The following is a 25,539-nucleotide window of genomic DNA, read 5'->3' as shown; positions in this document are numbered from 1 at the left end:
GTTGGTTAACTCTTCAGCATCTGCTTATATTTGAATACTGCCTTCTGGTTTCCCCATTTCCTGGCCACCTGACCCTGGACAAATTGCTTTTCCATTCTGAATGTCAGTTTCTGATTTTGTAACATGGAGAAAAGAGCAGTACTTGCTTCTTAGCATTAGGGTAAGGGTAAAATGAAATAACAATGATTATTATGAACTTAGTGTGGTGCTTGGCACATTGCTGATACTCAGTAAATGTTCCTTTTATTATTATCTGACCTTAGGCTGGGCCCATTTGTATTTCCCTAATGCATAAGGCAGGTGATCTTGGGTGGAGCCTTCTGCACCGAGCAGGGCAGCTCCCTAGGTGGGACCATTTTTCCCAGGGCAGAAACCTCTTGTCTGCGGCTCACCTCTGGCATCTTCCCTTTTCGGACCTAGCCTGCCAGGCAGCGCCCTTGGTTGGGAGAGTGGCATTGCTCCCGCAGGTTCTGGGCAGGAGAAGTGGGACCGGGAGCAGCAGAAAGTTATTTTGGGCCGCCTAACATGTGGCCTCGTCCCAGGCCAAGGCCACTCCAGGTCAGAGAGCCCTGGGTGGAGGCTGGTCAGGGTCTGCGCCTGGCAGAGAAGTTGGGCGAGTAGTGGGACCACACAATATACTGTGCAAACTGGACGCATTTGAGAGTAAAGGGGGCTCTTTTAGTCATTAGGCACAGGCTACCCGTTAAAGCCAGGATGGCGGTGACCCTGGCCAATAGCCTTCCATTCTAACAAGGTAGAATCCGTCTGGGTGGCCTAGGCGGGCGGAAGAGGGAAACTGAAACGGAGGAGTCGCACTCCACATTCCTCCGCTTTGGACTCCCCACCGGCCTTCAAGGTCACTTGGGCCCTCGTTCCTGCTTTGCGGGTATTTGCGCCTCTGTGCTCCCCACAGCGCTGTGGCCATGTCCCTGGGTAAGCCTCACGAGGGCTGAGACTTCTGTCCATTTTGTTCTGTTGTGCCGCCGCCAGAGCCTGGAATAGTGGCTGACAGAGAGCGTGAGCTCACTTGTGGAAGGAGCGAGCTTCTGAACAAATCCACCCATCGCTTTCCTAGCATTAAGTATCTGTTCACCGGTCCACTGTCCCTGCTAGTTTATGGCCTTCAAGGACGATATTGTGCTTAACCTCTGTGACTCCAGCACCCAGCCCAAGGCTAGGCACAAAGTTAGCGCTCAACGCTATTTTGAACGCGTGAATGGAAGCAGACCGGCACCCCTTAGCTGTGCCTGGTCTTTTCTGCCGCCCCTTCTGTCTCTCCCCACACCGAGGAGCCATTACGGAGCCGGTTAGAGGCAGGTTAGGTGGCTCTTGGCTAAATGTGGGAGAAGAGAGGCCAGAACTGCTTGCCTTTGCCTTGTGAGGATCAAGACAGCGACCAAACTGAGGAACGGGAGGTTCTCCTGAGGCAGCGGCCTGTTTGGAGAGGTCGGAGCGGGAGCTGGACACGGACGCCGAGCGGTCGCCGCCTGAAGGAGGGGAGGCTGGGCATGAAAGGAGCAGGGGACTGGCTTCGAGGCGGGGCTGCACTCCGCGGCACGGTGGGAAAGGGCCTAAAAAAGCCGGGATTGCCCCCTTGCGTCAGAGCTCGGAACTGCACCAGGATCCTGGAAGGAAGGACCTGTATTCAGAGGGGCCAGCCCAGCACCCAGCCCGAGTGCAGCTGTGACGCGTCCAGGGCTCCGCCTCAAGCCGAGCACTCCCGCAGCACTTCCGGCTCCCGCCCTGAAGAGCTGACTGGGCCCAGGCCCTGGCCCGCCCCCCTCTTGGCCCCGCCTCCTCCTCCGCAGCCGTCGCCGCGCCTTGCCGTGGCCGGCGGGGGCACGTTCCTACGCGAGTAAAAGTGGGGCTCTGAGAACCCGGAAGTTACGTTATAGGCACGCGTCCCGGGGGCGGGAGTCAGCTGAGCTGCTGGGGCGAGGTTGGGATCTTCTCACATCGGCTGAAGGGAGCCAGTGATCTTCTGGGGGGCGGGAGCGGGGTGCAGGACTGCTCCAGATTCAAGGGGGAGGGTTCCCCCACTCTTCTCGCCTTATAAGGCGGGAGCGAGAAAACCCTCAGGATTTTAAAGAGGAGTGGGCGGCGGATTGCCAACATCTGTCAGATTCTTGTCGAGGCTGGGGAGACGCAGTTTCCAATCCAGGGCGACGGGGATCCCTGGGGGGAGCCCTGTTGTAATCCCTGGGCCCGGGACGGAGGGCCCAGAGGCCGGGCACCATGGCGTCCATCCTGGATGAATACGAGGACTCCCTGTCCCGCTCAGCCGTCTTGCAGCCTGGCTGCCCCAGCGTGGGCATCCCCCACTCCGGTAAGGGAGGGGAGGGCGCCGCTCACCCTGTTCGCTCACCTGGCACCTGCGGGGGAGGATCCGGGGAGTAGCTCCAGGAGGTCCGGTTCACCGCCTGGCGGTGCAGTCCAAGTCTAGGCCCCTGATTCTCCTCAGGCGCTCTTGGCCCCCAGCTGGTGGATGGTCGAAGTTTGAAAGAGCAGCAAGAGCAGCCTCGTGATCTAGGCCCTGCCACTAGGGTCCTAAGAGGAAACTGGGACCCAGATACGGAAGTGGCTTGTCTACAGGGCCACAGTTGAGAGAACTGAGAATAGGCTCCAAGGCTTCAGCCAGAGCCTACGCTTTTCCTTCGGCAGGTGGGAAGAAGAGAGTGGTCAAATAAAACGGTGGAAGGGGAATGTTGTAGGGGAAGGAAGGCTGGTCCTAGAGGGAACTTCGTCACTGAACAGGGAAAAAAAAATTTTAGGCCTTTGCTAGATCTGGGTGCAGCCTGGTGTTGAGGGGAAATTTTTGTAGAAAGTAGGACAGAGTTGGCAGAGGGATCTGAAGTGCTGGGATATTTTGTGCAATGGTAAAGACATGAGAGGAAAGGCTAGAGAGAAAGAAGCTGCAGTTTGATTGGAACTGTTCCCCAGGGCTCCCTCTGCCTTCATTCTTCTGGAGACTCAGAACATTAATGCATGGGCGGGGAGGAGGGGAGAGAGTGGATCTAGAATACTTTGGTTGAGCTGGGATTGCTGGGTCCAAGATTGATAAGGGAGAACGCCCAACCCTTCCCCCCCATTACCATTGGGAGCAGGTACATGACCATGTAGCAGCAGTTAAGGGTTGAAAGAATCCACCCCTCATGGCTATCAGAGGTGTGAAAAGAGCCCAGGACCCCTGATGTAGAGGTGATTAGCAAACTACTTGATATATTGATATTAAGCTTTTAACCAAGGGCTTGGGGTAGGGATATGTTGGGAAGGTGGAGAGGAAACTTTTTTTGTTGCCTCTCCTTGTCCTTCCTCCGTGTTTTCCATACCTAACCTTTAATTCCCTCCTTTCCTGTAGGGTTTGTGAATGCCCAGCTAGAGAAGGAAGTGCCCATCTTCACGAAGCAGCGCATTGACTTTACCCCTTCTGAGCGAATTACCAGTCTTGTCGTTTCCTGCAATCAGCTCTGCATGAGCCTGGGGAAGGATACACTACTCCGGTAAGTGAGGGCCCAAAAGGCTTAGGAGTAGGGAGTGGATTAGTGGTATTTGGGGACTAATCACTGACTAGGGCCTTTCTTTCACTCTGGGCAGGTGAAACAGTAGATTTGGATTTTTTTTTTTTTTTTAAGATTTTATTTATTTATTTGACGTAGAGAGAGACAGCGAGAGAAGTAACACAAGCAGGGGGAGTGGGAGAGGGAGAAGCAGGCTTCCTGCTGAGCAGGGAGCCTGATGCGGGACTCGATCCCAGGACCCTGGGATCACAACCCAAGCCCAAGGCAGACGCTTAACAACTGAGCCACCCAGGCGCCCCTAGATTTGGAATTTTCCAAAAATATCCATTCCCAAAGAGAATTAATGTAGTATAGTAGTTAAAATCAGGTAGACCTGGGTCAGATCCCAGCTCTCCCTCTTAACAGCTAGGGAATGTTGAGCAAGTCACCCAGTCTCTCCAAATGTGTCCCTTCATCTGTTAAAGATAGTACCAACCCACAAATTGGTCATATTGATCAGGGGAACTGTCTAGAGTCCTAAAATAAATCTGCTATAAATGGAAATAATATATCTCAATAAAACTGGAAATATATACATCCATACATACATAAGTGGAAATAATATATAACAAAAGTATCAGCAAAATTGTTTATCCAGAATAACCATCTGGGATAAAACAGAGGTAAGCCTCTATATCACAAAAATAAATTCTAAGTGGAATAATTATTTAAATATTAAAAATAAACTGAATATTGGGGCACCTGGGTGGTTCAGTCGGTTAAGCATCTGCCTCTGGCTCAGGTTGTGATCTCAGGCTCCTGGGATTGGGCCCCATGTTGGGCTCCCTGCTCAGTGGGGAGCCTGCTTCTCCCTCTCTGCTCCTCCCCCCACCCCTCTCCCCCTACCTCTCAAATAAATAAAATCTTTAAAAATAAAAAAATAAACTGAATATCAAAAGAATATTTAATGGGGGTGCCTAGGTGGCTCAGTCAGTAAAGCATCTGACTCTTGATTTTGGCTCAGGTCATGATCTCGGGTTGTGAAATTGAGCCCCACGTCAGGCTCTGTGCTAGGCACTGAGTCTATTTCAGATTCTCTCTCTCCCTCTCCCCCTCCTCTGCTTTTCCTCCGTCCCTCTTTAAAAAAACAAATAAAGATAAAAAGAATCAAAGAATATTTAAGAAATGTCTGTGTTCTTGGACTGAAGGGAGATCTTCTTACTCAAGCTAGAAAATCCACTAGGAAAAAGATAGATCTACTTGACTACACAGTAATTGCTGTTATGACCAAAAAAAAAAAAAAAAAACTTTTGAGAGGCACCTGGCTGGCTCAGTGGGAAGAGCATGGAACTCTTGATCCTGGGGTCCTGAGTTCGAGCCCTACCTTGAGTGTAGAGTTTACTTTAAGAAAATAATAATACAGGGCGCTTGGGTGGCTCAGTCAGTTAGGTGTCCATTTCTTGATTTCAGCTCAGGTCATGATCTCAGGGTTGTGAGATCGAGTCCTGCATCAGTCTGGGCGTGGAGCCTGCTTAAGATTCTCTCTCCCGGGGTGCCTGGGTGGCTCAGTCAGTTAAGCGTCACCAGCACCATAGGTTACTATTTCTAATTTTTGCCAATCTGATAGGTTAAAAACATGGTACCTTACTGTTATTTCCCAAAGGTTGAAAATATTTTTAGATGTTTATTAGAAATGTAGACTTCCTGGGTACCTGGGTGGCTCAGTTGGTTAAGCGACTGCCTTCGGCTCAGGTCATGATCCAGGAGTCCCGGGATCGAGTCCCACATCGGGCTCCCTGCTCGGCAGGGAGTCTGCTTCTCCCTCTCCTACCCCCTCTTGCGTGCTCTCTCTCACTCTCTCTCTCTCAAATAAATAAATAAAATCTTTAAAAAAAAAAAAGAAAGAAATGTAGACTTCCTCTTTTGTAAACTGCTGGTTTATATTTTTTGCCCTCCCCTATCTACTGAAGTGTCTTTTTCTTACTAATTTTTAAGGACTTTTTAAGGAATAGGGATTTAAATCTGTAGTCATATGTGGAAAAATATCATTTTCCCACCATCTTTGATTGTGACCTGATTCAAATACTTTGATTCTTTGCTTAGAATGAACATATTATTTGAAAAGAATTTAATAAGGGAAATACAAACAGGAGCATTCCTCAAGGTTATCAAGAAGATTCATTGAGCTCTACTAGGTTAAGCTCTTGGCATGGTGCTTCATATATAGAAAGTGCTCAGTACGGGGCGCCTGGGTGGCTCAGTCGTTAAGCGTCTGCCTTCGGCTCAGGTCATGGTTCCAGGGTCCTGGGATCCAGCCCTGCATCGGGCTCCCTGCTCAGCAGGAAGCCTGCTTCTCCCTTTCCCACTCCCCCTGCTTGTGTTCCCTCTCTCACTGTGTCTCTCTCTATCAAATAAAATAAAATATTAAAAAATAAAATAAAGTGCTCAGTAACCATTAACTACTGTATGTTGTTCTCTTTTTACCCCAGCAATCTGGGATACTCCTGCCTGTCTTCCCAGATGCACTGCACATCTACTGAGCAGAGGAAAAGACCTCTGTTCAGTGACTTCTCAAAATGAGGTGGGGGAATTCTCAGAGCGGAGGGTTCTTAAGTAGGACCCTGTATGTATTTCAGAGTTCCCTTGGGATTGTATGCACAATTATATGTGTGTATATAGATTTCAGGGCAGAAAGGCTGTGGCTTTCATCAGATTATAAAGAGATCTGTGATTCCAAAAAAGGCTCTGCCCTTCTCTGGAGTGATGCTGTGACTCTTGTCTCGACAGCATTGACTTGGGCAAGGCAAATGAACCCAACCACGTGGAGCTGGGGCGCAAGGATGATGCCAAGGTTCACAAGATGTTTCTGGACCACACTGGTAAGTGGGGGGCTTGGGGGGGAGGTCTGGGGTTAGAGGGGTAGTTGAGCAGAGCATAAGTCACTGCCCGGGCGGGTGGGATCTGCGAGTGGTGGGGGCAGGGAGGAGGCTGAGGGTGGGAATGGCAGCTTTCTGTAGGGTGCCTTGCTCTCCCCCACTGCAGGCTCTCACCTGCTGATTGCTCTGAGCAGCACTGAGGTCCTCTATGTGAACCGTAATGGACAGAAGGTCCGGCCGCTGGCACGCTGGAAGGGGCAGCTGGTGGAGAGTGTGGGCTGGAACAAGGCACTGGGCACCGAGAGCAGCACTGGCCCCATCCTGGTCGGCACCGCCCAAGGCCAGATCTTCGAAGCAGAGCTCTCAGCCAGCGAGGGTGGGCTTTTCGGCCCCGCCCCAGATCTCTACTTCCGCCCATTGTATGTACTAAACGAAGAAGGGGGTCCAGCACCCGTGTGCTCCCTCGAGGCCGAGCGGGGCCCTGACGGGCGTGGCTTTGTTATCGCCACCACCCGGCAGCGCCTCTTCCAGTTCATAGGTCGAGCAGCAGAGGGGGCTGAGGCCCAGGGCTTCGCGGGGCTCTTCGCTGCCTACACCGACCACCCACCCCCATTCCGTGAGTTCCCCAGCAGTCTGGGCTACAGTGAGTTGGCCTTCTATACCCCCAAGTTGCGCTCCGCACCTCGGGCCTTCGCCTGGATGATGGGGGATGGCGTGTTGTACGGAGCATTGGACTGCGGGCGTCCCGATTCCCTGCTGAGCGAAGAGCGAGTCTGGGAGTACCCCGAGGGGGTAGGTCCGGGGGCCAGCCCACCCCTGGCTCTCGTCCTGACCCAGTTCCACTTCCTGCTGCTGCTGGCGGACCGGGTGGAGGCAGTGTGCACGCTGACGGGGCAGGTGGTGCTGCGGGATCACTTCCTGGAGAAGTTTGGGCCCCTGAAGCACATGGTGAAGGACTCTTCCACGGGCCACCTGTGGGCCTACACTGAGCGTGCCGTCTTCCGCTACCACGTGCAGCGGGAAGCCCGGGATGTCTGGCGCACCTACCTGGACATGAACCGCTTCGACCTGGCCAAAGAGTATTGTCGAGAGCGGCCTGACTGCCTGGACACAGTCCTGGCCCGGGAGGCTGATTTCTGCTTTCGCCAGCGTCGTTACCTGGAGAGCGCCCGCTGCTACGCCCTGACCCAGAGCTACTTCGAGGAGATTGCCCTCAAGTTCTTGGAGGCCCGACAGGAGGAGGCTCTGGCTGAGTTCTTGCAGCGAAAACTGGCCGGTTTGAAGCCAGCCGAGCGCACCCAGGCCACACTGCTTACCACCTGGCTGACGGAGCTTTACCTGAGCCGGCTCGGAGCACTGCAGGGTGATCCCGAGGCCCTGAACTTGTACCGGGAAACACGGGAGCGCTTCCGGTCCTTCCTCAGCAGCCCCCGCCACAAGGAGTGGCTCTTTGCCAGCCGGGCCTCCATCCACGAACTGCTCGCCAGCCACGGGGACACAGAACACATGGTGTACTTCGCCGTGATCATGCAGGACTACGAGCGCGTGGTGGCATACCACTGCCAGCATGAGGCCTACGAGGAGGCCCTGGCAGTGCTTGCTCGCCACCGTGACCCCCAGCTCTTCTATAAGTTCTCGCCCATCCTCATTCGTCACATCCCCCGCCAGCTGGTGGATGCTTGGATTGAGCTGGGCAGCCGGCTGGATGCCCGGCAGCTCATCCCTGCCCTGGTGAACTATAGCCAGGGTGGCGAAGCCCAGCAGGTGAGCCAGGCCATCCGCTACATGGAGTTCTGCGTGAATGTGCTCGGCGAGACGGAGCAGGCGATTCACAATTACCTGCTGTCGCTATATGCCCGGGGCCAGCCGGCCTCACTGCTGGCCTACCTTGAGCAGGCCGGCGCCAGCCCGCACCGCGTGCATTACGACCTCAAGTATGCGCTGCGTCTCTGTGCTGAGCACGGCCACCACCGTGCCTGTGTCCATGTCTATAAGGTCCTAGAGCTGTACGAGGAGGCTGTGGACCTGGCCCTGCAGGTGAGCCGATGAGTTTGACCCGATCCAGGACAGAGGCCTGGAGAGCAGTCGTGTCAGAGGCTGAGGGTTTGGAGGGGGGGGGGCTGTGGCTAGAGGGCGCCGGCGAGGTGCTGCAGTGCAGAGGTTAAGAACGTGGACTCCCGATGTCAGGGTTTGAAATCCAGTTCTGCCGCTTACGAGGCTGGGTGACCTCAGGCTGATTTCTGACCCTCTCTTTGCCTCAGATCATTCGGCCACAAATGGGATAGTGTTCTAGTTACTTCCCTCCTAGGGTTGATGAGAGTAGTGTATGCGCAAAGCCCTCAGAGCGGCACCTGCTCTGCGGGTAAGTTCTACGTCCGTGCTAGCGACTGTGTTCTAGTTGCAACTGCTGAGTTACGTTACAATGTGAAGTCCTGGGTTTGAAGCCAGGACTTACTGAATCAGAAAGTCTGAGGGTAGGGCCCCAAAATCTGTATTTTGAATATGCTCCCCAGGTGATTTTTAAATTTGCCAAAATCAAAGCCCCCTCACCGTGAGTAGCTTTTACAAAGCGGTGATGGGGACAGGCCCGTCACTGAGACAGGTTCCTGTCCTGGCCCCCAGAAGCCCCACCTCGCTTGCTGCCAGGGGATCCTGCCTTGGGGCTTCTCCTGGGGCCCAGGTTTTCCCTGGGCATCTGTGTCTCCCCCAATCTCTATCCTCGCGCCTACTGCTCGCGGTCTCCCCGCAGGTGGACGTGGACCTGGCCAAACAGTGTGCTGACTTGCCCGAGGACGACGAGGAACTGCGTAAGAAGCTGTGGCTGAAGATTGCTCGGCACGTGGTGCAGGAGGAGGAGGACGTGCAGACGGCCATGGCCTGCCTGGCCAGCTGCCCCCTGCTGAAGATCGAGGATGTGCTGCCCTTCTTTCCTGACTTCGTCACCATCGACCACTTCAAGGAGGCGATCTGCAGCTCGCTCAAGGCCTACAACCACCACATCCAGGAGCTGCAGCGGGAGATGGAAGAGGCCACGGCCAGCGCCCAGCGCATCCGGCGAGACCTGCAGGAGCTGCGGGGCCGCTACGGCACGGTGGAGCCACAGGACAAGTGTGCCACCTGTGACTTCCCCCTGCTCAACCGCCCTTTTTACCTCTTCCTCTGTGGCCACATGTTCCATGCTGACTGCTTGCTGCAGGCCGTGCGGCCTGGCCTGCCGGCCTACAAGCAGGCCCGGCTCGAGGAGCTGCAGCGGAAGTTGGGGGCTGCTCCGGCCCCTACTAAGGGCTCTGCCCGCGCCAAGGAGGCCGAGGGTGGGGCTGCCACGGCGGGGCCCAGTCGGGAACAGCTCAAGGCTGATCTCGATGAACTGGTGGCCGCCGAGTGCGTGTACTGTGGGGAGCTGATGATCCGCTCCATTGACCGGCCCTTCATTGACCCCCAGCGCTATGAGGAGGAGCACCTCAGTTGGCTGTAGGAAGAAGGGTGTTGGCCTGCTGGGTGGGTAGGCAGTCAGGGCAGTTGCCCCTTCTTGGGAAGGCCACACTATGGTCTGTGGTCCGGCGTCTGGAGACCGCTGGGCCGTGACAGTGTTGGGGAGAGTGGAATTATAGCTGTCGCCTGAAAGGTGTCATCTGTGAGTGTATTCTGCCACTGGCCGCGCTGTTCTCGAGAGCTGCCTTGGAGCTGCTCTTCGGCCAGGCCATCTGCGTGCCTCCCAATAGAGGGCCTTAGCCTGGAGAAGTCCGAGTTCTCACCTCATCACCGTCCCCCTCCATCTAACAGTCCTCTTTACGCCCCACAGACATCCTGTTCACCTTCTAGAGTGAGAGTACCATTCTTCCTTTTCACGCTGTGGCCCTTCTCCCTCAGAGGAAGGCCTCTCCCCATGTCTGCCCCTAGATCCCAGAGCAAAAAGGCAGCCCCTCCAAGTCGTGGGCACGGAGGGTGGGAAAGGTGGTGCCGGTAGGGGGCACCTCTTGTGTCCACCTTTTGGGGCTCTGGTGTGGGGGTGCCCTGGGACAGAGGGCCTCATGGAGGACAGGGGGAGATGGTGATGGGGGCGGGGCTCATTAAACCGCGTGCACTGCACTGGGGGCTCTCGAGTGGATGGCTTTGTGTTGATGCCGGCCTGAGGGGCGGGTGAGTCATCTCCAGGGGAGCTACGATCGCACAGGGAGGCTGCCAGGACCCTGAATGCTTTCCAGCCTTGGCCCTCGCTCCTTCTTCTGGAGATGTGACCAATTGATTGTGCCGTTTTTGTGATTTCCTTGCTTCCTTGTCCCTCGACTCCCATCCTCTGTGGCTCCAGGCTTCAGCTGGGAATGATGGCCCACCATCCTCTCAGACCAAGGACTGTTCTTCCCTTCGGCCAGCAGGTGGTGCTGCACCCCACAGAATCCTTCACACTCCGGCAACTGGGGGGCATTGAGTTCTTGTCATTTTCTCCACTAGTGCTTCCTCAGTCTGTTCCTCCCTAGTATGTCCTGGGAGTCTGCACTGCCTAACCGTGAATCTAAGCCCCCATCCTCCCTCCACTAGCCCTTATGCGTTCTAGATTTTGCTTGCCCTTCCCTTGCCAGCCTGGATCCTTGTGTTCCCAGCTTCTGCCAGCTTTGAGACTGCCACCCACCATCCATGGCATATGGCAGATACATTTTTCCCCCTCTAACTCCTGTGACCTGCCCCTCCCCCTCCAGATTGCACTTTTTTAGCTGTGGCTACTCTAGAGAGTCCCAGATGGGGGCCTTCCTGTGACATCAGGGAGCAGCACCCTTTGCTCGGGGAACTGGGGTTCACAGTCCACTGCCGGCTCTATGGGTGTGGTCTATCAGCTGCCCAGACTGACACAAAGTAACAAGTGCGTATTCCTGGAATCGGGCCAGGGTGAACCCCCCCCCCCCCCCCGCCCCCGGCTGGTGACTGCAAACTTTTCTCTCCCCTACAGAGTAGCCCTTTTCCAAGACTTGCAGTCCTGGTGGAGCCTTGCCCTGCCGAGTTCCTCCAGTCACTAGAACAAGTGTCTCCTCATGGCCACTGCCAATGGTCAGGTTAGAAACTGCCCATCTTTGATGAGCCTCAGACTTCCCGTCTTCCACCAGAAGCAAGAGGGAGCAAATGTGGAAGGGTTGGTGATCACTGGGTGGGGAGAGAACATCCTATTCCTGTTCCTTCTGTTCCAAGAAGATTTGGAGGGCTCTTGTTCCCCTTTCTCTTTACATGTAGCCTAAGGCTCCCCTCATACCTAGACGTGCCTGGTAGAGGGCTAAGGGGTACCGTTCCCCACTGTCAGCATCAGTCTAAACTTTGACCTGCCACTTGCATGGTCACTTGCTTAGAACAGCTTGGGTTGTCTATCTCTGCACATAATGGGTACCTAATACATGTTAGTTAAACAAACACTGCCCTATTGCTCCCTCCTCCCAGAGGACTTGGCTAAGACAGCCCGGGATGCCCCTGCCCTCTTCTGTCCTCTCCTGAGCCTGCCCATCTGGTCCTAGGCAGCTTCCTCTTTCCTGGAAAAAAGGCCCCAGGCTTCCTTGGCACTGACAGAATGGGGTTCCGTTGAGTCAGGGCAACGGGAAGCCATGGCTCCTAGATCCCTGGAAACCAAGCGAGGCCTGGAATGGAGGGGAGAGAGAAGGCCCTCAGGGCCCTGGCCCTAAGCCTGGGGAGGGCCAGAAGGGGGTGTGGTGGGGAGCAGCTGTGTGGGCAGAGACCAAGATGAATGAGCTGCTCCTGGAGCTGTCACTGGAAATAGGAGGAGTGGCCACAGGCAGTGACGCTGAGAACAGGGCAGGAGGCCTGTAAACAAGGAAGCCACCTGGGGGAGACTCAGGGCGGTCCCTGGTCCTGGGGAGCAGGTGCTTCCTGAGGCGCGCCCTTGAGAGGGCTCTGGGGGGCTGCCTGGCCAAGTCGTCAGCTGGCACGAGGGGGCGCTGTCGACTGGCTTCCCGAAACCACTGGCTCCCTTCCACAGCTCCACGGGGAGTGGCCATGGGAGGGTGTGACGGCCCAGCGACTTGAGGCCTGGCTTTCCCGCTGGGCGGCCCTCCCTCCTCCTGTCCCTAAGGCAGACGGGCCAAGGGCACCAGCCCTGGCAGGGAGGGCACGGGGCTCCTGGCCGGCAAGGGTGTGAGCTCGTTCCCCCAGGGACCACCAGTTCTCCCATCCCCCCTTCCCCCACCCCAGGGCTCGGGTTGCAGGCTGGGCCCTCATCAACCCCATTTGGTTGGGAGGGGGCTCTGAGGCCACCAGGCTCCAGGCTGCCCTTGGCGCTGCACACCCCCCCCGCCCGGGCACCAGGGAAACAAAAGGTTAGGGGGCCCAGAGGGAGTTATCTGGCCCCACCACCACCAAGGGAGGGGGAGGGGACCAAGAGGGGCATACCTCCTCCCCACTCCCCCAGCTCTGCAGATTCTTCGAGACACTTTCACAGGCGGAAATTCCCAGAGGTCAGAGGAGGGAAATGGTTAATTCCTTTTATTCAATGGGTCCCCCCTATACGCCTCCCCCCAGCTTCCTCCCTCCACTTCCCGCCCCCCCCCTGTGTGAACAGGAAGTGGAGAGGAAAAGGCTCGGAGCAGAGCAGCTGGGAGCAGGAGGCAGGGAGTGGGCGGCAGGCTTGGTGCCAGCCCTGCCCCTCATGGTTGCTTGCTGGAGGGCCAGACCCACTGTGGCCTGGGAAAGAACCTGCAGCCCGGCCGGCTGAGTGGCTCAGGGCCAGGTGACAGCCTCCCGTTGGACCCCCTTCTCTCAACCCGCCTCTAGGTCCAAGGCTGCTGCCCGGAGGGCGTGAGGCGTCCTCTGTCCGAGCCCCAGCTGCCCCGGCCACTGCAGCCCCACCCCCACGGCAGGCTGGGCATCCCTCTTCAGGCAGCCGCCGCTCCTGGCACTGGCTCCAGCCACTCAGCCCCTTGGCCCTGCCAGTTCTTTGAAGCTCATGCAGTGCTTCCTGTTTGGGGCAGGCGATGCCAGAGCCCCTCCCCCACCATTGTTCTGTGGAGACCATAGGTCCATCTGTTGCCCCATGGTGGGGCCCCTAGGCAGTGCCACACGGGAGCAGCACCACAAAGGACCCTGCTGGCAGCTTTGATTATGTGGAGTGAGGCAGGGCCCCAAAGCAGGTTGAGGGGGAATGGTGGTCAGAGGCAGGCCTGGCGTGGGCAGTGGGACAGAGGGAGGATGCTAGGTAGTTCTAGTGACTGGGCAGCCAGAGCCCCCAGCTTTCTCCTCCACCTGGAGCATGGCGATGATGCTTTTCAGGGAGCTATACCTGCTGAAGGCACCAGGAGAGGGACACCGTTCTCATGTCCAGTTTCCAAAGGGGAAAACTGAGGCAGAGGGGCAAACTTGGGTCTAGGACGGCTGCTAAAAGGGACACGAAGTAGGGTTCTTCTCTCAAGGGGATTAGCCCTTCTCACTGAATGCCCTCTGACTGGGTGCTTTCCTCTCCCTGAGCTGCTTTGCTCTTTCTCAGCTTTCGCCTTGAAGTAGCTCTTGAGCTAAGAAGTCAGAAACCATGGGGTCACTGGAAGGTTAGGGTGGCCCTACGTTGGTGACCAGCAACCAGTGTCCACTGAGAACAAGCCCAGGCAGGCCCAGCAGGAAAAGAGAAAGGGGCATTGGTCTGGCCCCAGGAAAATGGGTGCTGCTCTTGGTTCCCAGTCTGCCTTAGCCAAAAGTCTGTTTGTGTTTCCCAGGTGTGGGGGGCAGGTGCTGGGTATCTGCAGCTCACCTCCTCTGCCTCATCTCACAGCTCTGCCTCCAACCTGCTTCCTCCCTCAGGGCTAGAAGCCCAAATGTGGTCTACCCCAATTCCCTTACCAGATCCTCTGGCTTCTCACCAGCCCAGGACCTGAATTACCTAGACCATGCCTCCCGAAGGTCAGCACTGCAGAGATCTCAGCTGCTCTTGTTCAAAGAAAAAAGCCTTCATGGATGTTCAGCACCTGAAATGGGTATGCTGTGCCTCCCTGGTGGAAGCGGGGCTGGGAGGCCCACACCCCTATTTACTGTGCTTTCCTCCCCCACCCCAATCTCTGTGGGATGCCAGCATGCTGAGGAACCCAGTTGGAAAACCGTTGCTGCCAATCCCACCTCCTGATCTTACAGATGCTGAATCTCAGAGGAGAAATTGGTGGCTGACACGCACGAGGCTCCAGCCAGCATCCTGTCCCTTCTCCATGAGATTCACCATCGGTCAACAGTGACCCCGGTGCCCATCGGGAGCCAAACACCGTCCTAGGCTTCACCGTGCTCGCTCTCCCTCTCCAGCTAAAGTGCATTGAGCTGAGGGACAGGGAGGTGATCTGGAAAGAAAAAGTGTAAGTCTCCGCTCTGCCATTTATCAGCTGTCAGTTTAATCATCCCCTCAGAACTTCAGTTTCTTCACTCTAAAATGCGAATAAACATAACCGAACTTGGAGGCTCAAGTGTAGATTAGACAAGAACAGTGCGGCACTTCTGCAAGGTTAGCCCAGCGCCGGGCCCCTGAGCGATTCCTGTTGGCTTGTTTCTCTTCCATGTCATTCTGTGCCTCATTCCTCTGGGGCTGGGACCCTGTAAGCCCTATCGTGGCTCTTCCCGCACAAACCCTCTGATCTCCTCTTTGAGAATCAGAGTGAAATTGGAAGAGGCTTGCTTGAGAACGCTTTTCTGGTTTCTCAAAAGATGGTGATTCTGGGGGAGAGGTCCAGGATGAGTGTGAGAGGAATCCCTCAGGCATATAGACTATGGCCCCTGAGGTGGGACAGGAGTGCTGTCTTGGGGGACGGGGTCCCAGTTTCCTGGAGGAGAGAGGACACTACTCTGCTCCAGGGGACAGATAGGATAGGCTGAGGGGCTGGGCCAGGCGTGGCTCCTCTGCCAGCCTGCCCTCGTGGTCCAGCCCCGAGCTTGCACAACAGCCTGGCTGGCTGGCTGGCACTCCCCTGGGAGCCTCAGGAAGTCCCCCTTGTCCCCCCCTTGACCTTTGACCCCTTGGGCCTGCTGCAGGCCAGAATTCCAGGCAGCTGTCCTCTCTTTTACCTTCTGTTCCTGGCCATTTCCCTTTAAGGCTGGAACTCAGAGATACCCCAAACCCCCACCTTACAGCTCATCCTTTCACATACTCTACGGTACAGACCAGCTGGAGCCTCCCCTGGGGCCGCTCCCTACGTGAGCTGTGGGGACCCTGGGCCATAAGCCAGCGGGAAAGACCCTTGGAGTCTAGCTACCTGAAGGGCCTGAGCCTTATAGGAGCGTGCCCCCGACTAGTACTCCTGAACTCCAGACATCCTCCCAGCTGTCTTGCTTGACTTCATCTCTGTCCCAGAACTGAGCGGGCCAAGCCAAGAACATGAGACCGAGCCTCCTCTCCCTCCACCCTCTGCGCAGTCAAAGTTGAAAGGACCCTTGATACTGTTCACATTAAACCATGCTGCACCTCACGGCAACTCAGTTTCACAATCAAATAATTCCCTTTGGTTTTCTAGTGGAATTTTTGCTTTTATTTTTTAGGGTTTCTTGGCCTTTTTTTTTTTTTAAGCAATCAGTCTAAATTTGTCATCACACATCCCCCATTTCCGCCCCTAAGGGCCTCCTTTTCATCCCCTGGAATCTGGAAACCATATGTGTGGGCAGAAACCCCCCAGCATCCCCCACAGCACCCTGGCCCAGCCTGGCCTCCACAGGGGCAGCCTGTTAGCTGAGGAAGAGTCTACACCCCAGGCTGGGGCTGGAAAGGGAGTTTCTCTTTGGACCTTCCCAGCTCAAGCCATGGAGAAGCCGTGTGGTCTAGTGGTTAGGGCTGGAACACATGGGTTCTGTCCCCAGCAATCTCTTTGACTAACGCTAGAAGCCTGGGAAAGCCCCCTTGGTATCCAAGGGACTCAGTTTCCCCATCAGTTGAGGGACTCAGAGCGTTACCAGCTAGCTCCTCTCCTACTACCTGCCTTGGTAGAGTTTTTGATCCAAAATTTTTGCTCTGTCACTTGCAAGCCCTGTGACCTTAACAAATGGCTTAATCTTTCTAAACTTCGATTTCCTCATCTATAAATTAGAGACTATCGTACCTACCTCCTGGTTGTTGCTAGGGTTAAATAAGAAAACCTATCCTCAAGGGCCTAACGTCAATAAACATTAGTTGTTGTTAATAAGTAGAAATACGTAATGAGGCGGCCGTGTGTTTTCGGCGGGCACAGCTCTGAGGCCCAGCCTGTCTGCCCCTGCCTCTCTGGCTCAGGCTGCCCTGTCCGGACCTTCTTTGGGCCTCCTCTGGCTCTAGAAGGAGCAGGGATGCATTAGCAGCACTAGTGGATCAGGCCTGAGGCCCTGCTGCTCGGTCCCTGTCTCCATGGCGACCCCAGCCCCTCCCCTTCTTCCTTCCTCAGGAGCTTTCTGTTTACTGTAAACAGCTGCCCTAGCTCAGCCCTAGCTGATCCCGCCCAAGGCCAGCCAGACCCTCTCTGAACTGGGGACAGGCTAGATGTGAAGGTCCGGCCACAGCATCCTGGGCTCCAAGCGGCCTTGAACAGGCTCTGCTTTGCCACCTGGACTGGGAGGGGAGGGAAGAAGGGGAGGGGAAAGGCCTGTTACCTCAGACCAGGGCAGCCAGCATCTCAGAGACAAGGATCAGTAGAGTGTAATGAATGATGACCGTCCCAAGAGAGCCTGGTAGAGAGACCCCTGGCATGGCTTTAGACTGACCTGGGTTCAAATTCTGGCCTGGACATCGGGATGTGCTCATTATATGACCTCAGTCTGGTCATTTAACTTCTCTAAGCCCCATTCAGTTTATTGATTTGTAAAATGGAGGTGATAACACCGTTCTTGGAAGACTGGTTGCTGTGTAGGTTGGTGATGACGCACGCACGTTATCACGGCGTGTTGCTAGCCTGCATTGGTGGTGGCTGGACTTATGATTTCACCTCTCAGATACTCTCCTGCTCAGGGACTTTGCATGAGTCCCAGCCTATTCCTCCACCTGGCATGCCTCAATCACACGAGCTACAAGCATGCGTGTGTGTGCACAAAGCACAGACACATGTGCACACAGCAAATACATACAAGCCCACTAATGAAATGAAACGCGTAAGCATCTGAGGCATGGGAGAATCTCTCCATGGAGGTGGAGTTAGAGTCCAGTTGTTTGTTTCTTTTCTCTTTCTTTCGTTCTTTCTTCTTTCTTTTTTTCCTCTTTCTTTCTTTTTAAGATTTTTATTTATTTTTAAGCAATCTCTACACCCAATGTGGGGCTTGAACTCGCAACCCCCGAAGATCAAGAGTTGCACGCTCCACCGACCAAGCCAGCCAGGCACAGCAAGTCTAGTTTCTTCAGCCCGGACCTGGGCCTGAGCAGAACCACATTAGAGCTGGGACATTGTGCCACCATCACCAGGTCATCGCGGGTGCTTACTTCTCCCTCCACTCAGCAACCCCCTGCTCCCCGGGATTGCACCCGCCCTCCCTGCTCAGCTGACCACTGTACAGGAATACAGGGAATGCTGTTAGCGTACCGCTTCCCATTCCTAGGGGCCACGCTTTCAGGGCAGGATGTCTGGAATGTGAGGCTTCTGGCCCCCACCTGAAGAGCTCACAGTGGCTCCTTTGACTCCAGCATCCTTGGAAGTACCGGCCAGTTAGGGGAGCCTTCAAGGGTGAGATGGAGAGCTGTCATTCCCCTTACCACCAGAACCAGGGCCGGCTGGGGTTAGGCAGGGGCATTCATCAATTTGAGTCATTCCCCACAGGCCCATGAGTAAGCGTGGCTCTGGATTTCCAGCACCCCCTCCCCACCAAGATGCCTGTCAGGGTCTTCCAGGGCTGGGTTCCTGTTGGTCCCAGGTGTAGCCCTGGGGTTACATCCTGGGCTCAGCTCTCTCAGAGGCAGGGAGCAGCATCTGGAGGCTTGTGGGCTTAGCTGACTGCTGCCTTCACAGCGGCCTGCCTATCGGCCTAACGCCGGAGTTTCTGTCCTCACCCTGGTCTGGGCTGCATGAGCAAGGAGAGGAGCCCCCAGTACTAAACTCAGCCCCGTGGACAGGGCTGGAAATCCCCCACTTCTTACCTTGGCTGGTTGAGGAAACAGCCTCCCGGCAGAAGGCCGCCTCCCGCCAGGGACTTTTCTCTTGGGGGTGACACAACATACAGGGCCGCTACAGGGACCCCGGCCGCACTTTAGCCAGCCCCGGGGGGTGAGGGGAGCATCATATGGGACCACTCTCTCCCTTGCAGGAAGCATGGCAGTCCAAGGTGCTAGAGTCCTACAGGGGCTTATGCAGGCCTGAAAGGGTGGGCAGGGAGAAGGGAGACCACAGGGTGGCCAGGAAGGTCCACACTGCTGGTGGCATCCGGGAATCTGACAGGGCCCAAGCGATTCTGTACCCAGAGCGCCCCAGCCCCTCCCCCACAGCTCCCTTCCCTCACCCAGCACCCGATCTGAAATGGGCTTCTGATAGGATAGAAAGCCTTCACAGGGCTTTGGTCTCCCAGGGTAGTGGTTTCCAAACTGTTTTGATTATGAACATTTATGTATAAATCACACACTAGAGTCAAAACCCATATGAAAGCTTACTAAAGCTCAATTTATTTTTCAGATAAAAAAGTTTAAATGGAAATCTTCCTATGTCCTCCCACCTCCTGACAGATGGCCTTGCTCACTCCTGCACTCAGCCCAGCGAGGAGCCCTCCGCACTCTAGATGAAGGCAGCCTCGCTCAGAGCAGACCATCCCACCTTGCAGGAGGGTACAGGGCTCGGTTGGGGGGCAGCTCATTTTCTTAATGCTTTGCACACCACAAACAACTGAGTAACCCACATCTGAAACTCTTCTCTTTGTTGTTGGCAGCTTGAAAAGAAGCCCGGTCATCTTCGGCAAGGCTCTTCTGCTGAAGCCGGGGTTATGCTACGGCTCCCTACCCCCAAAGGCCCCGGCAGCCTGTCCCTAGAGCCACAACACCCGCTTGCAGAAAGTGAGCATTTATCAAGGAGGAATGCCCAGGCCTGTGTATGTGTGTGTGTGTTTCACGGTCGCATGTGTGTGTACATGCACATCCGGCTGTGCCTGCTCGGGGACAGCCTCTGTCTTCTGGTCCTGCTGGCTGTTGGGGCCTCATGCAGGTCACACAGGTCCTGAGACATCTGCCATTAACCCTTCTGACCTGAGTCAGAAGAACCTCTGACACTGAATCATATTCTTTATCTCCTCCGCATTGTCACAACAGAACCGTTTAGATAGGTGAAGCAGCTATCAATATTTCCCTGGTGGAGGGGAGGAGCTCGAGGCTCAGGAGGAGAGGGAATGGCCCAAAGTCACAGGGTTCCACAGAGCTGGGTCTCCTAAGTGCTCCCCCTCCTCCCAGGTCCTGCCAGGCTGCCGCTGTGGGGTGGCCTGCCTTTTCAGTCCCCCAGAGAGAAGGCAAGCTCAGGACCCTCTCCCTGTCCTTGGAAATGTGATGCAGCCACGGGTCAGCCCTCTTAGCAGGGAGCAGGGGCCCCATAGGCAGAGGGCAGGGTCTCTTCTGCCAAGGCCAAGGCCAGAGTTGCCCCCAGCTCCAATTGGCCCAGCAGGCTCTGGGGCCAGGACTTCCTCCTTCATTCAAAAGCTCAGCCCTGTAAGGGTGGCAGAAGGGGAGGGTGAAGGGAGGGCTCAACCTCCAGCCCCCTCCCCCCCTCACTGACAGCTGTAATCTGCTTGGGAAAATCTCTCTTTTTTTTTTTTTTCCGCACAGGAAAAAATATTAGTTGTCCCGATAACAAGGAAAACAAAATCCAGCGCAGGGCATCAGAGACTTCCTGAGGAGGGAAACAATGTCCAGGGAGTTCAGTGGAGAAGCCCTAGCTGGGAGGCTGAGGGGGAGCTGAGAGAGGACACTGGTCCAGGCCTATCCGGCCGGCGGGGGAGGGGATGACAGATCGAGGAACTTGGAAAAAAGATTTCCCCCCCAAAACCTTGAAGTCTGGGCCGTTGAGCTATATCCGGGAAATGATTCAGGAGCGCACGTCCCAAACGGGATCAGGCCCCATCTGCTCAGGTGCTTTGAGTCTACCTTTCTTCCCCACCCCCCGCGCCCCCCCAGTCCCCAGCCTGTTCTCCAGGGGCGCTGTCCCCGGGCCTAGGGGCCTAGAGTGCTAGGCAGCAGGGTCCCTGCTAGGGGGCCTAGAGAAGCCAAGGGCACCCCACGCACACCCCTCCCCCCAGGCTTCTCGCCTTGTCTGCCCCACGGCTGCTTCCCTGGGTAACTTTCCACTGGGGTTTGGGGTCCAAGAAGGGGAGGGCTTCTCCAAAGGCTCCACCCCCAAGCCTACGGGATTCTGTTGCCCATTTCCCCGGGGCACTCGGGCTATTTGGTCCAGTGGGTGTGGCCTCTGAGCACTGTGGGCTCTGGGGAGGGGCAAATGAGGCCCTAGGATTTAAAGCAGGGCCCTGTGCTCCCAGGGAGAACTGTTCTCAACCTCGGGTGCGCAATGGGTCACTTAGAGAGCTTTTAGAAAATACCAGTGCCTCCTAGGCCCCTTTTCCAAACAATTATATCAAAATCTCTAGGGAGCTGCTCAGGTGATTCTCATAGCATAGTCAGGGCTGGGAAACCCCTGTTCCATGACCCTGTGACCCTCTGGTCACTTGCTGGCTGGTCCCCTCCACTTCTGCCATCAGCACTGGCCCCTCAGTTCCAGATTGAAGCCCCTCAGAAATTACCTACCACCTAGCTGATGGCCTCCAGAGGTGCCTGCAGAGTTCCCTGACCAGCCAGTCAGGTTCCCTGACCAGCTGCCTAACCCGATGGGAGTTTCTGGGTTACTGCTACCCCTTCCCTCTGCTCCTTCTCTTCCCCTTGGGCAATGATGTCTCAGGCCTTTGTTCTCAGCCAACAGGCTCTGTGGCCAGAAACCTACCCACAGCTTAATTATAGCCCCATTCCCCAGCCATAGGCTGGCCACCTTCCACACCCAACCTGCCCAGAAATCCTGCTCAGCATCCCCCTTCCTCACATTGCCGTAGCCCAGGCAACTCCTCCCCACATCCCAGGGTCATAGCCAGCTTTATTCTCAGGAGGACTCGAGGTTTCTTCCCCCATATGCCCTCAGCCCTTGCTCTGCACAAAGGCTCGGGCTCTCCTGGAGGTCTGGGCTCGGAGCACGGGAGCTGATTATCACCAAGGGTTGGGGGCTTGCCAGGGTGCTGCTGCTGGTAAACTTACATGGTAAACTCTCTGAAGTCAGAGACCATTCCTAGTTCATTTTTGATTGTTAATAAACATGGAGCAATCACCTACGTGCTAGGTCTATGGGGAGATACACACCTGAAGAGAGCCATAGTCCCTCCACTCAAAGGCCTTCTCAAGACAGGGAAGGACTGGGGCGCCTGGCTCTCGTGACTCTTGATCTCAGGGCTGTGAGTTCAAGCCTCATGTTGGGCATAAAGATTACTTAAAAGAGAGAGATAGAGAAGGACTGTAATGAGCTATCACGATGAGTTCTCTGAAACCTTCTCAGGAACACCCTACCAGCACAGTGTAGGGAGTATAGCAACTACTCCATAAATGTTTGTTGAATGAATATTCGTTTCTTAAGTGGAGCATAGTATATTCCTCCCCTAGCTGTACAAATAAAGGGAGATATCTTAGGGGTCAGGGACAAAGTAGGGTTCCAATTGCATCACACGGGGAGGGGAAAGGATAAAATGAGCCAGGGCCTGCTGCCTGGCTCAGGAGAACTCACTAGGGTCCCTTTTTGCTCCCGGCCAGGCTTTTACCAATGGAGGGAGCTTTGAAGTCCCCAGGGTCTGTCCAGAGGGCCTGTGGGTTACCATCCCCTCTGCCCAAGTGGTCCTGCCTACCTGGAGAATCACCACAGATCCTGAGAGGCAGGACCACAGAGCAGGCTTTTCCCTTCTCCTAAGGGGGCCTTCTTGGCTTGGGATTCCCAGGGGTCTCCTCTCTCCCGCTGGAGGAGCCCACCCCAGCTCCCAGCCCCCATCACAGCATTTTCCAAACAGGTGGAGGATGCTGTGGACAAGTGGCCACCTGGCTGTGGGGAGAGGGGAAGCCCCAATGCACGCCCCTGGGGCTTCAATCTCCCCAGGGGAAACAGTGCGAAGAGAAGCCACTGCCTGCTCCCCAGAAGCTTAGGCTCTGACCCTTGGCCTGGGCAGTGGGCAGCCGGCTTCAGGAGCTTGGGGTGAGGGGGCTTAGAAGGGAGGGGCTCCAATCCCAGCTGCCTCACTCTGGGTACTAACAGGCCATGCCGGGGGCAGCCGAGATTGAGGGGGGGCACCACCACCTGCTTTTCCTTGTTTTGTTTTCAGGGCACTAATTACTGTGCTGAGCTCGGAGCTGCCTAATGAGGCCGTTTGGATTTCCTGTTGTTCTGGCTTCCCAAGACCCTTAAAGGGCCAGCATCGCACTAGGAGTGTGCCCGGGTGGGACACCAACCGTCCTGGTGAGGGTGAGCACAGAAGGGCTATCCCTCAGCTCAGCCTGAATGCCAAGGGCAGTGACAAAGGGACGGTCTAGCACTTCCCAGCTGCTCACATCCTCCATGAGGACCTGCTCCGAAGGGCCCCCGCACCGGAAGCAGGAGCTTCAGAACTGTGTAGCCTGGCCCGAGCATGGGGTAGGGTGGGAGGGGGAGGCCAGGAGGCCAGGGCTGAGGAGGAAAGGCTGGTGATGTGACCAGTGCCCAGACTGTGAGAACCACTGCAGCACCAGGCAGGAGGGAAACGCCATGACGTCCTGTGCTGCCCCCCCCCCCCCAGAAAATAAACACTTGTTGTCTGAGCAGCCCGCGCCACTTCCGAAGGGGCAGGCTAGCCAAGCTAGTGGCCCAGGAATGGGCCTCGGCCCAGCTCTGAGCAAAGTGCTTTGCCCAAGTTGGATGCAGAAAGGCCTGCAGGTCAGGCTGCCCCTAACCCAGTCCCTCCATGGCACACCACCAAACAGGGCTTACGGGATGCATTCGTCCCTTCTGTGCCTTAGGGCTCATCTTTGCACACGGAGGAGTGGAGCATGGCTGGTGATGCCAGGGAGCCCCCTTCCATGTGTGCCACAGACTGCTGACGGACTGGCAGGGCAGGTGGGGGAGTGCCCATCTGCCTCCCGAGTTCCCCTCCGATCTGTGGCACAGCCTCAGCCCTGCCCCAAGTGCCCCCCCGGCTGCCACAGACTGTGGGTCCCCTGGGCCCCAGGAACCCTGGCCTGCAGCACCCTCCCCCACAGACAGGGTGACGACATTGTTGTTCTTATACGGGGCCTTCCGCCTGGAGTTCCGGCTCCGTTAAATGGTGGGAATGAGGGTCCCAGGGACAAAGCCAGCCTGGTTCCCGCAGCCACCTCAGAATGGACGGAATCCCCATTGTGTGCGGGCGCCTTGTGCCCGCCCTCCCCTTGCCCGCGCCGGACATGCCAACAAACAGCTCATTGAGTCCGGGGGAGGGGCCCGGGAGACAACAATGTCCCCCAGCGGGCCAGGGCAGTGAGCTCAGCTGGGGGTGGGGGCTGCCATGGAGGCCGGAGGGCGATGATCTCAGCCTGGGGAGGGACAGCCCTTGCGACAGGCTGACCTGAGCCTGGCCTCCCCGGTGAGGCTGAGAAGGGCTGACCAGGGCTGGCCTCACCCTGGCTGCCCCACCCCCGGGCCGAGCTGGGAACTGACCTGAGCTTCTCACGCTTAAACTGCCCCAGCCCAGGGTGCCAAGCAGGCGCGGCAGGGGGCCCACAGGACCCCGCAGAGCCACCCCAGATCCAAGAGGCTGGTGGACCCTCCCTCTGGCAGCGCCGTTCCAGAAGCCCCTGAGCGAGGCCCAGTCCAAACAGAGCCCTCCCATGACACCAGGCCACATTGACCACAGCAGGACTTTTGGATCAATGAGCAGTGTAGACACTGTCACAGGAAGTTCTCCCATATGTCTAACCTTTCTATAACCAGAACTATCTAAAGAGCAGGCTCAGCCTGGAGAGGGGGTGAGGATCCAATCCCCAGAAGTATTCAAGCTCTTGGTTACAGAATATGGGGTTGATCTAGGTGGCCGTGAGAGCTCACCCCACCCTGAGCTTCTAGAGACACCTATGGATTCCCTTTGTGTGTTCCAGGTCTGAGGTTAGATGAACCGGGCCTGATCCAACCCTTTATCCTCTTCTAGGCAAGTCTGGGATTCCAGGCAGAGCCTCGGGCCTCTCAAAGAAAAAGGAGGAAGTAGGGAGAACTGGCAGGGGAAGTGGCATGGCCAGAGTGGCCCCCACCCTCAGTATTGGGACTGGGGAGCCCTGATGCTGGTCATGTTTGCAGGGCTCTATCTGAAAAGCAGAGGCTGAGAAGAGAAAGCAGATGCTGGGTGTGGGGCCCCTCCTAGCAGGTCATCAGGGGTCTGGCATTCTCAGGTGGCCAGCCATCTCAGGGGCAGGACCCAGGCATCTCTGCACACCTGACCACCAGCCAGAGGTGCAGAAAGCCTCCTGGCTGCCTCTGGCCTGCCCTTTGTACCTCCCCACTCTAGACCATCTTGCCTGCTGCTGCCAGAACACCCTCCTCAGCTCAAGAACCCACAGGTTCCCGACTGCCTCTCAATCAAGTCCGAATTTGCCTGCTGGGTCTCCAAACCCTACCTATCTAACCACATGTCTCCATATGTGAAATCTGTTCTACCTCTACCTACTTCCTTTCCACCCTGATCCTTTCCCTCTCTCCATTCTCCCTGCCAGGAATGCCCTCTCTTCTCTAAGTTCCACTCTTTTTTTTTCCCATCCAGGCTCAGTGCAATCCCCCTCTCCCACAAAGCCTCTTTTGACCCCTGAAGCCCTACTCCCTCTCTGAACCCTGGTTCCAAAGGTCATCACGTTTCTTTTCATGGGCCTCGATTTCAACTCCAATTCCCATGGGCATCAGGAGCGACATATGATGTTCCTTTTGGCCTCGCTGACCTTAGCCCCATGCTAGGCACACGGTAGACCTCATCCACAATTGGCTGACTGATGGACCCACACTCTGCTTACACATGTGGCCCCAAGAAGGCTAGCCACAGGGTACACACTTTTGCCTGCATTCTCTTCTTTTGATGGCAGTTTGATGGATTTGTCCTCAGTCTCCCTAGCTTCCTTTCTACTTGGAGAAGGGTTGGGGTAATGGGGGTAGGGGATCAAGCCACTTAGTAGAGGAGGGGAAGCAAGAGAGGGGGGCGTTGGTCACAAGGCG

General features: G+C 56.0%; 1 protein-coding gene and 1 long non-coding RNA gene across 3 annotated transcripts; both read left to right on the top strand.

Moving 5' to 3' along the window:
- Positions 1 to 1,911: 1,911 nt before the first annotated feature.
- VPS18 (VPS18 core subunit of CORVET and HOPS complexes) lies at positions 1,912 to 11,784 on the top strand. Of its 2 annotated transcripts, none has more exons than XM_045900330.3 (5): positions 1,912 to 2,326; positions 3,359 to 3,500; positions 6,285 to 6,376; positions 6,540 to 8,137; positions 9,123 to 11,784. In XM_045900330.3, exons 1-5 carry the CDS (start codon positions 2,236 to 2,238, stop codon positions 9,846 to 9,848), a joined length of 2,649 nt encoding a protein of 882 aa, XP_045756286.1. In that variant the 5' UTR covers positions 1,912 to 2,235; the 3' UTR covers positions 9,849 to 11,784. The 2 variants fall into 2 exon arrangements, with proteins under 2 accessions (XP_045756286.1, XP_045756285.1); XM_045900329.3 differs by having other exon boundaries at positions 6,540 to 8,410.
- A 7,003-nt stretch (positions 11,785 to 18,787) lies between these two features.
- On the top strand, positions 18,788 to 24,336 carry LOC135361587 (uncharacterized). Its single transcript, XR_010405052.1, has 3 exons — positions 18,788 to 19,097; positions 19,199 to 19,322; positions 22,658 to 24,336. It is a non-coding gene; the product is annotated as an uncharacterized LOC135361587 (long non-coding RNA).
- The last annotated feature ends 1,203 nt before the right edge of the window (positions 24,337 to 25,539 follow it).

Source organism: Mirounga angustirostris, unplaced genomic scaffold (assembly GCF_029215605.1).
Source record: "Mirounga angustirostris isolate CCGP_5_RB_7025 unplaced genomic scaffold, mMirAng1.0.hap1 SCAF_9, whole genome shotgun sequence".
Taxonomy (NCBI): Eukaryota; Metazoa; Chordata; class Mammalia; order Carnivora; family Phocidae; genus Mirounga; species Mirounga angustirostris.
Note: the sequence above shows the minus strand (reverse complement) of the source record. Positions and strands in the feature narration are given on the sequence as shown.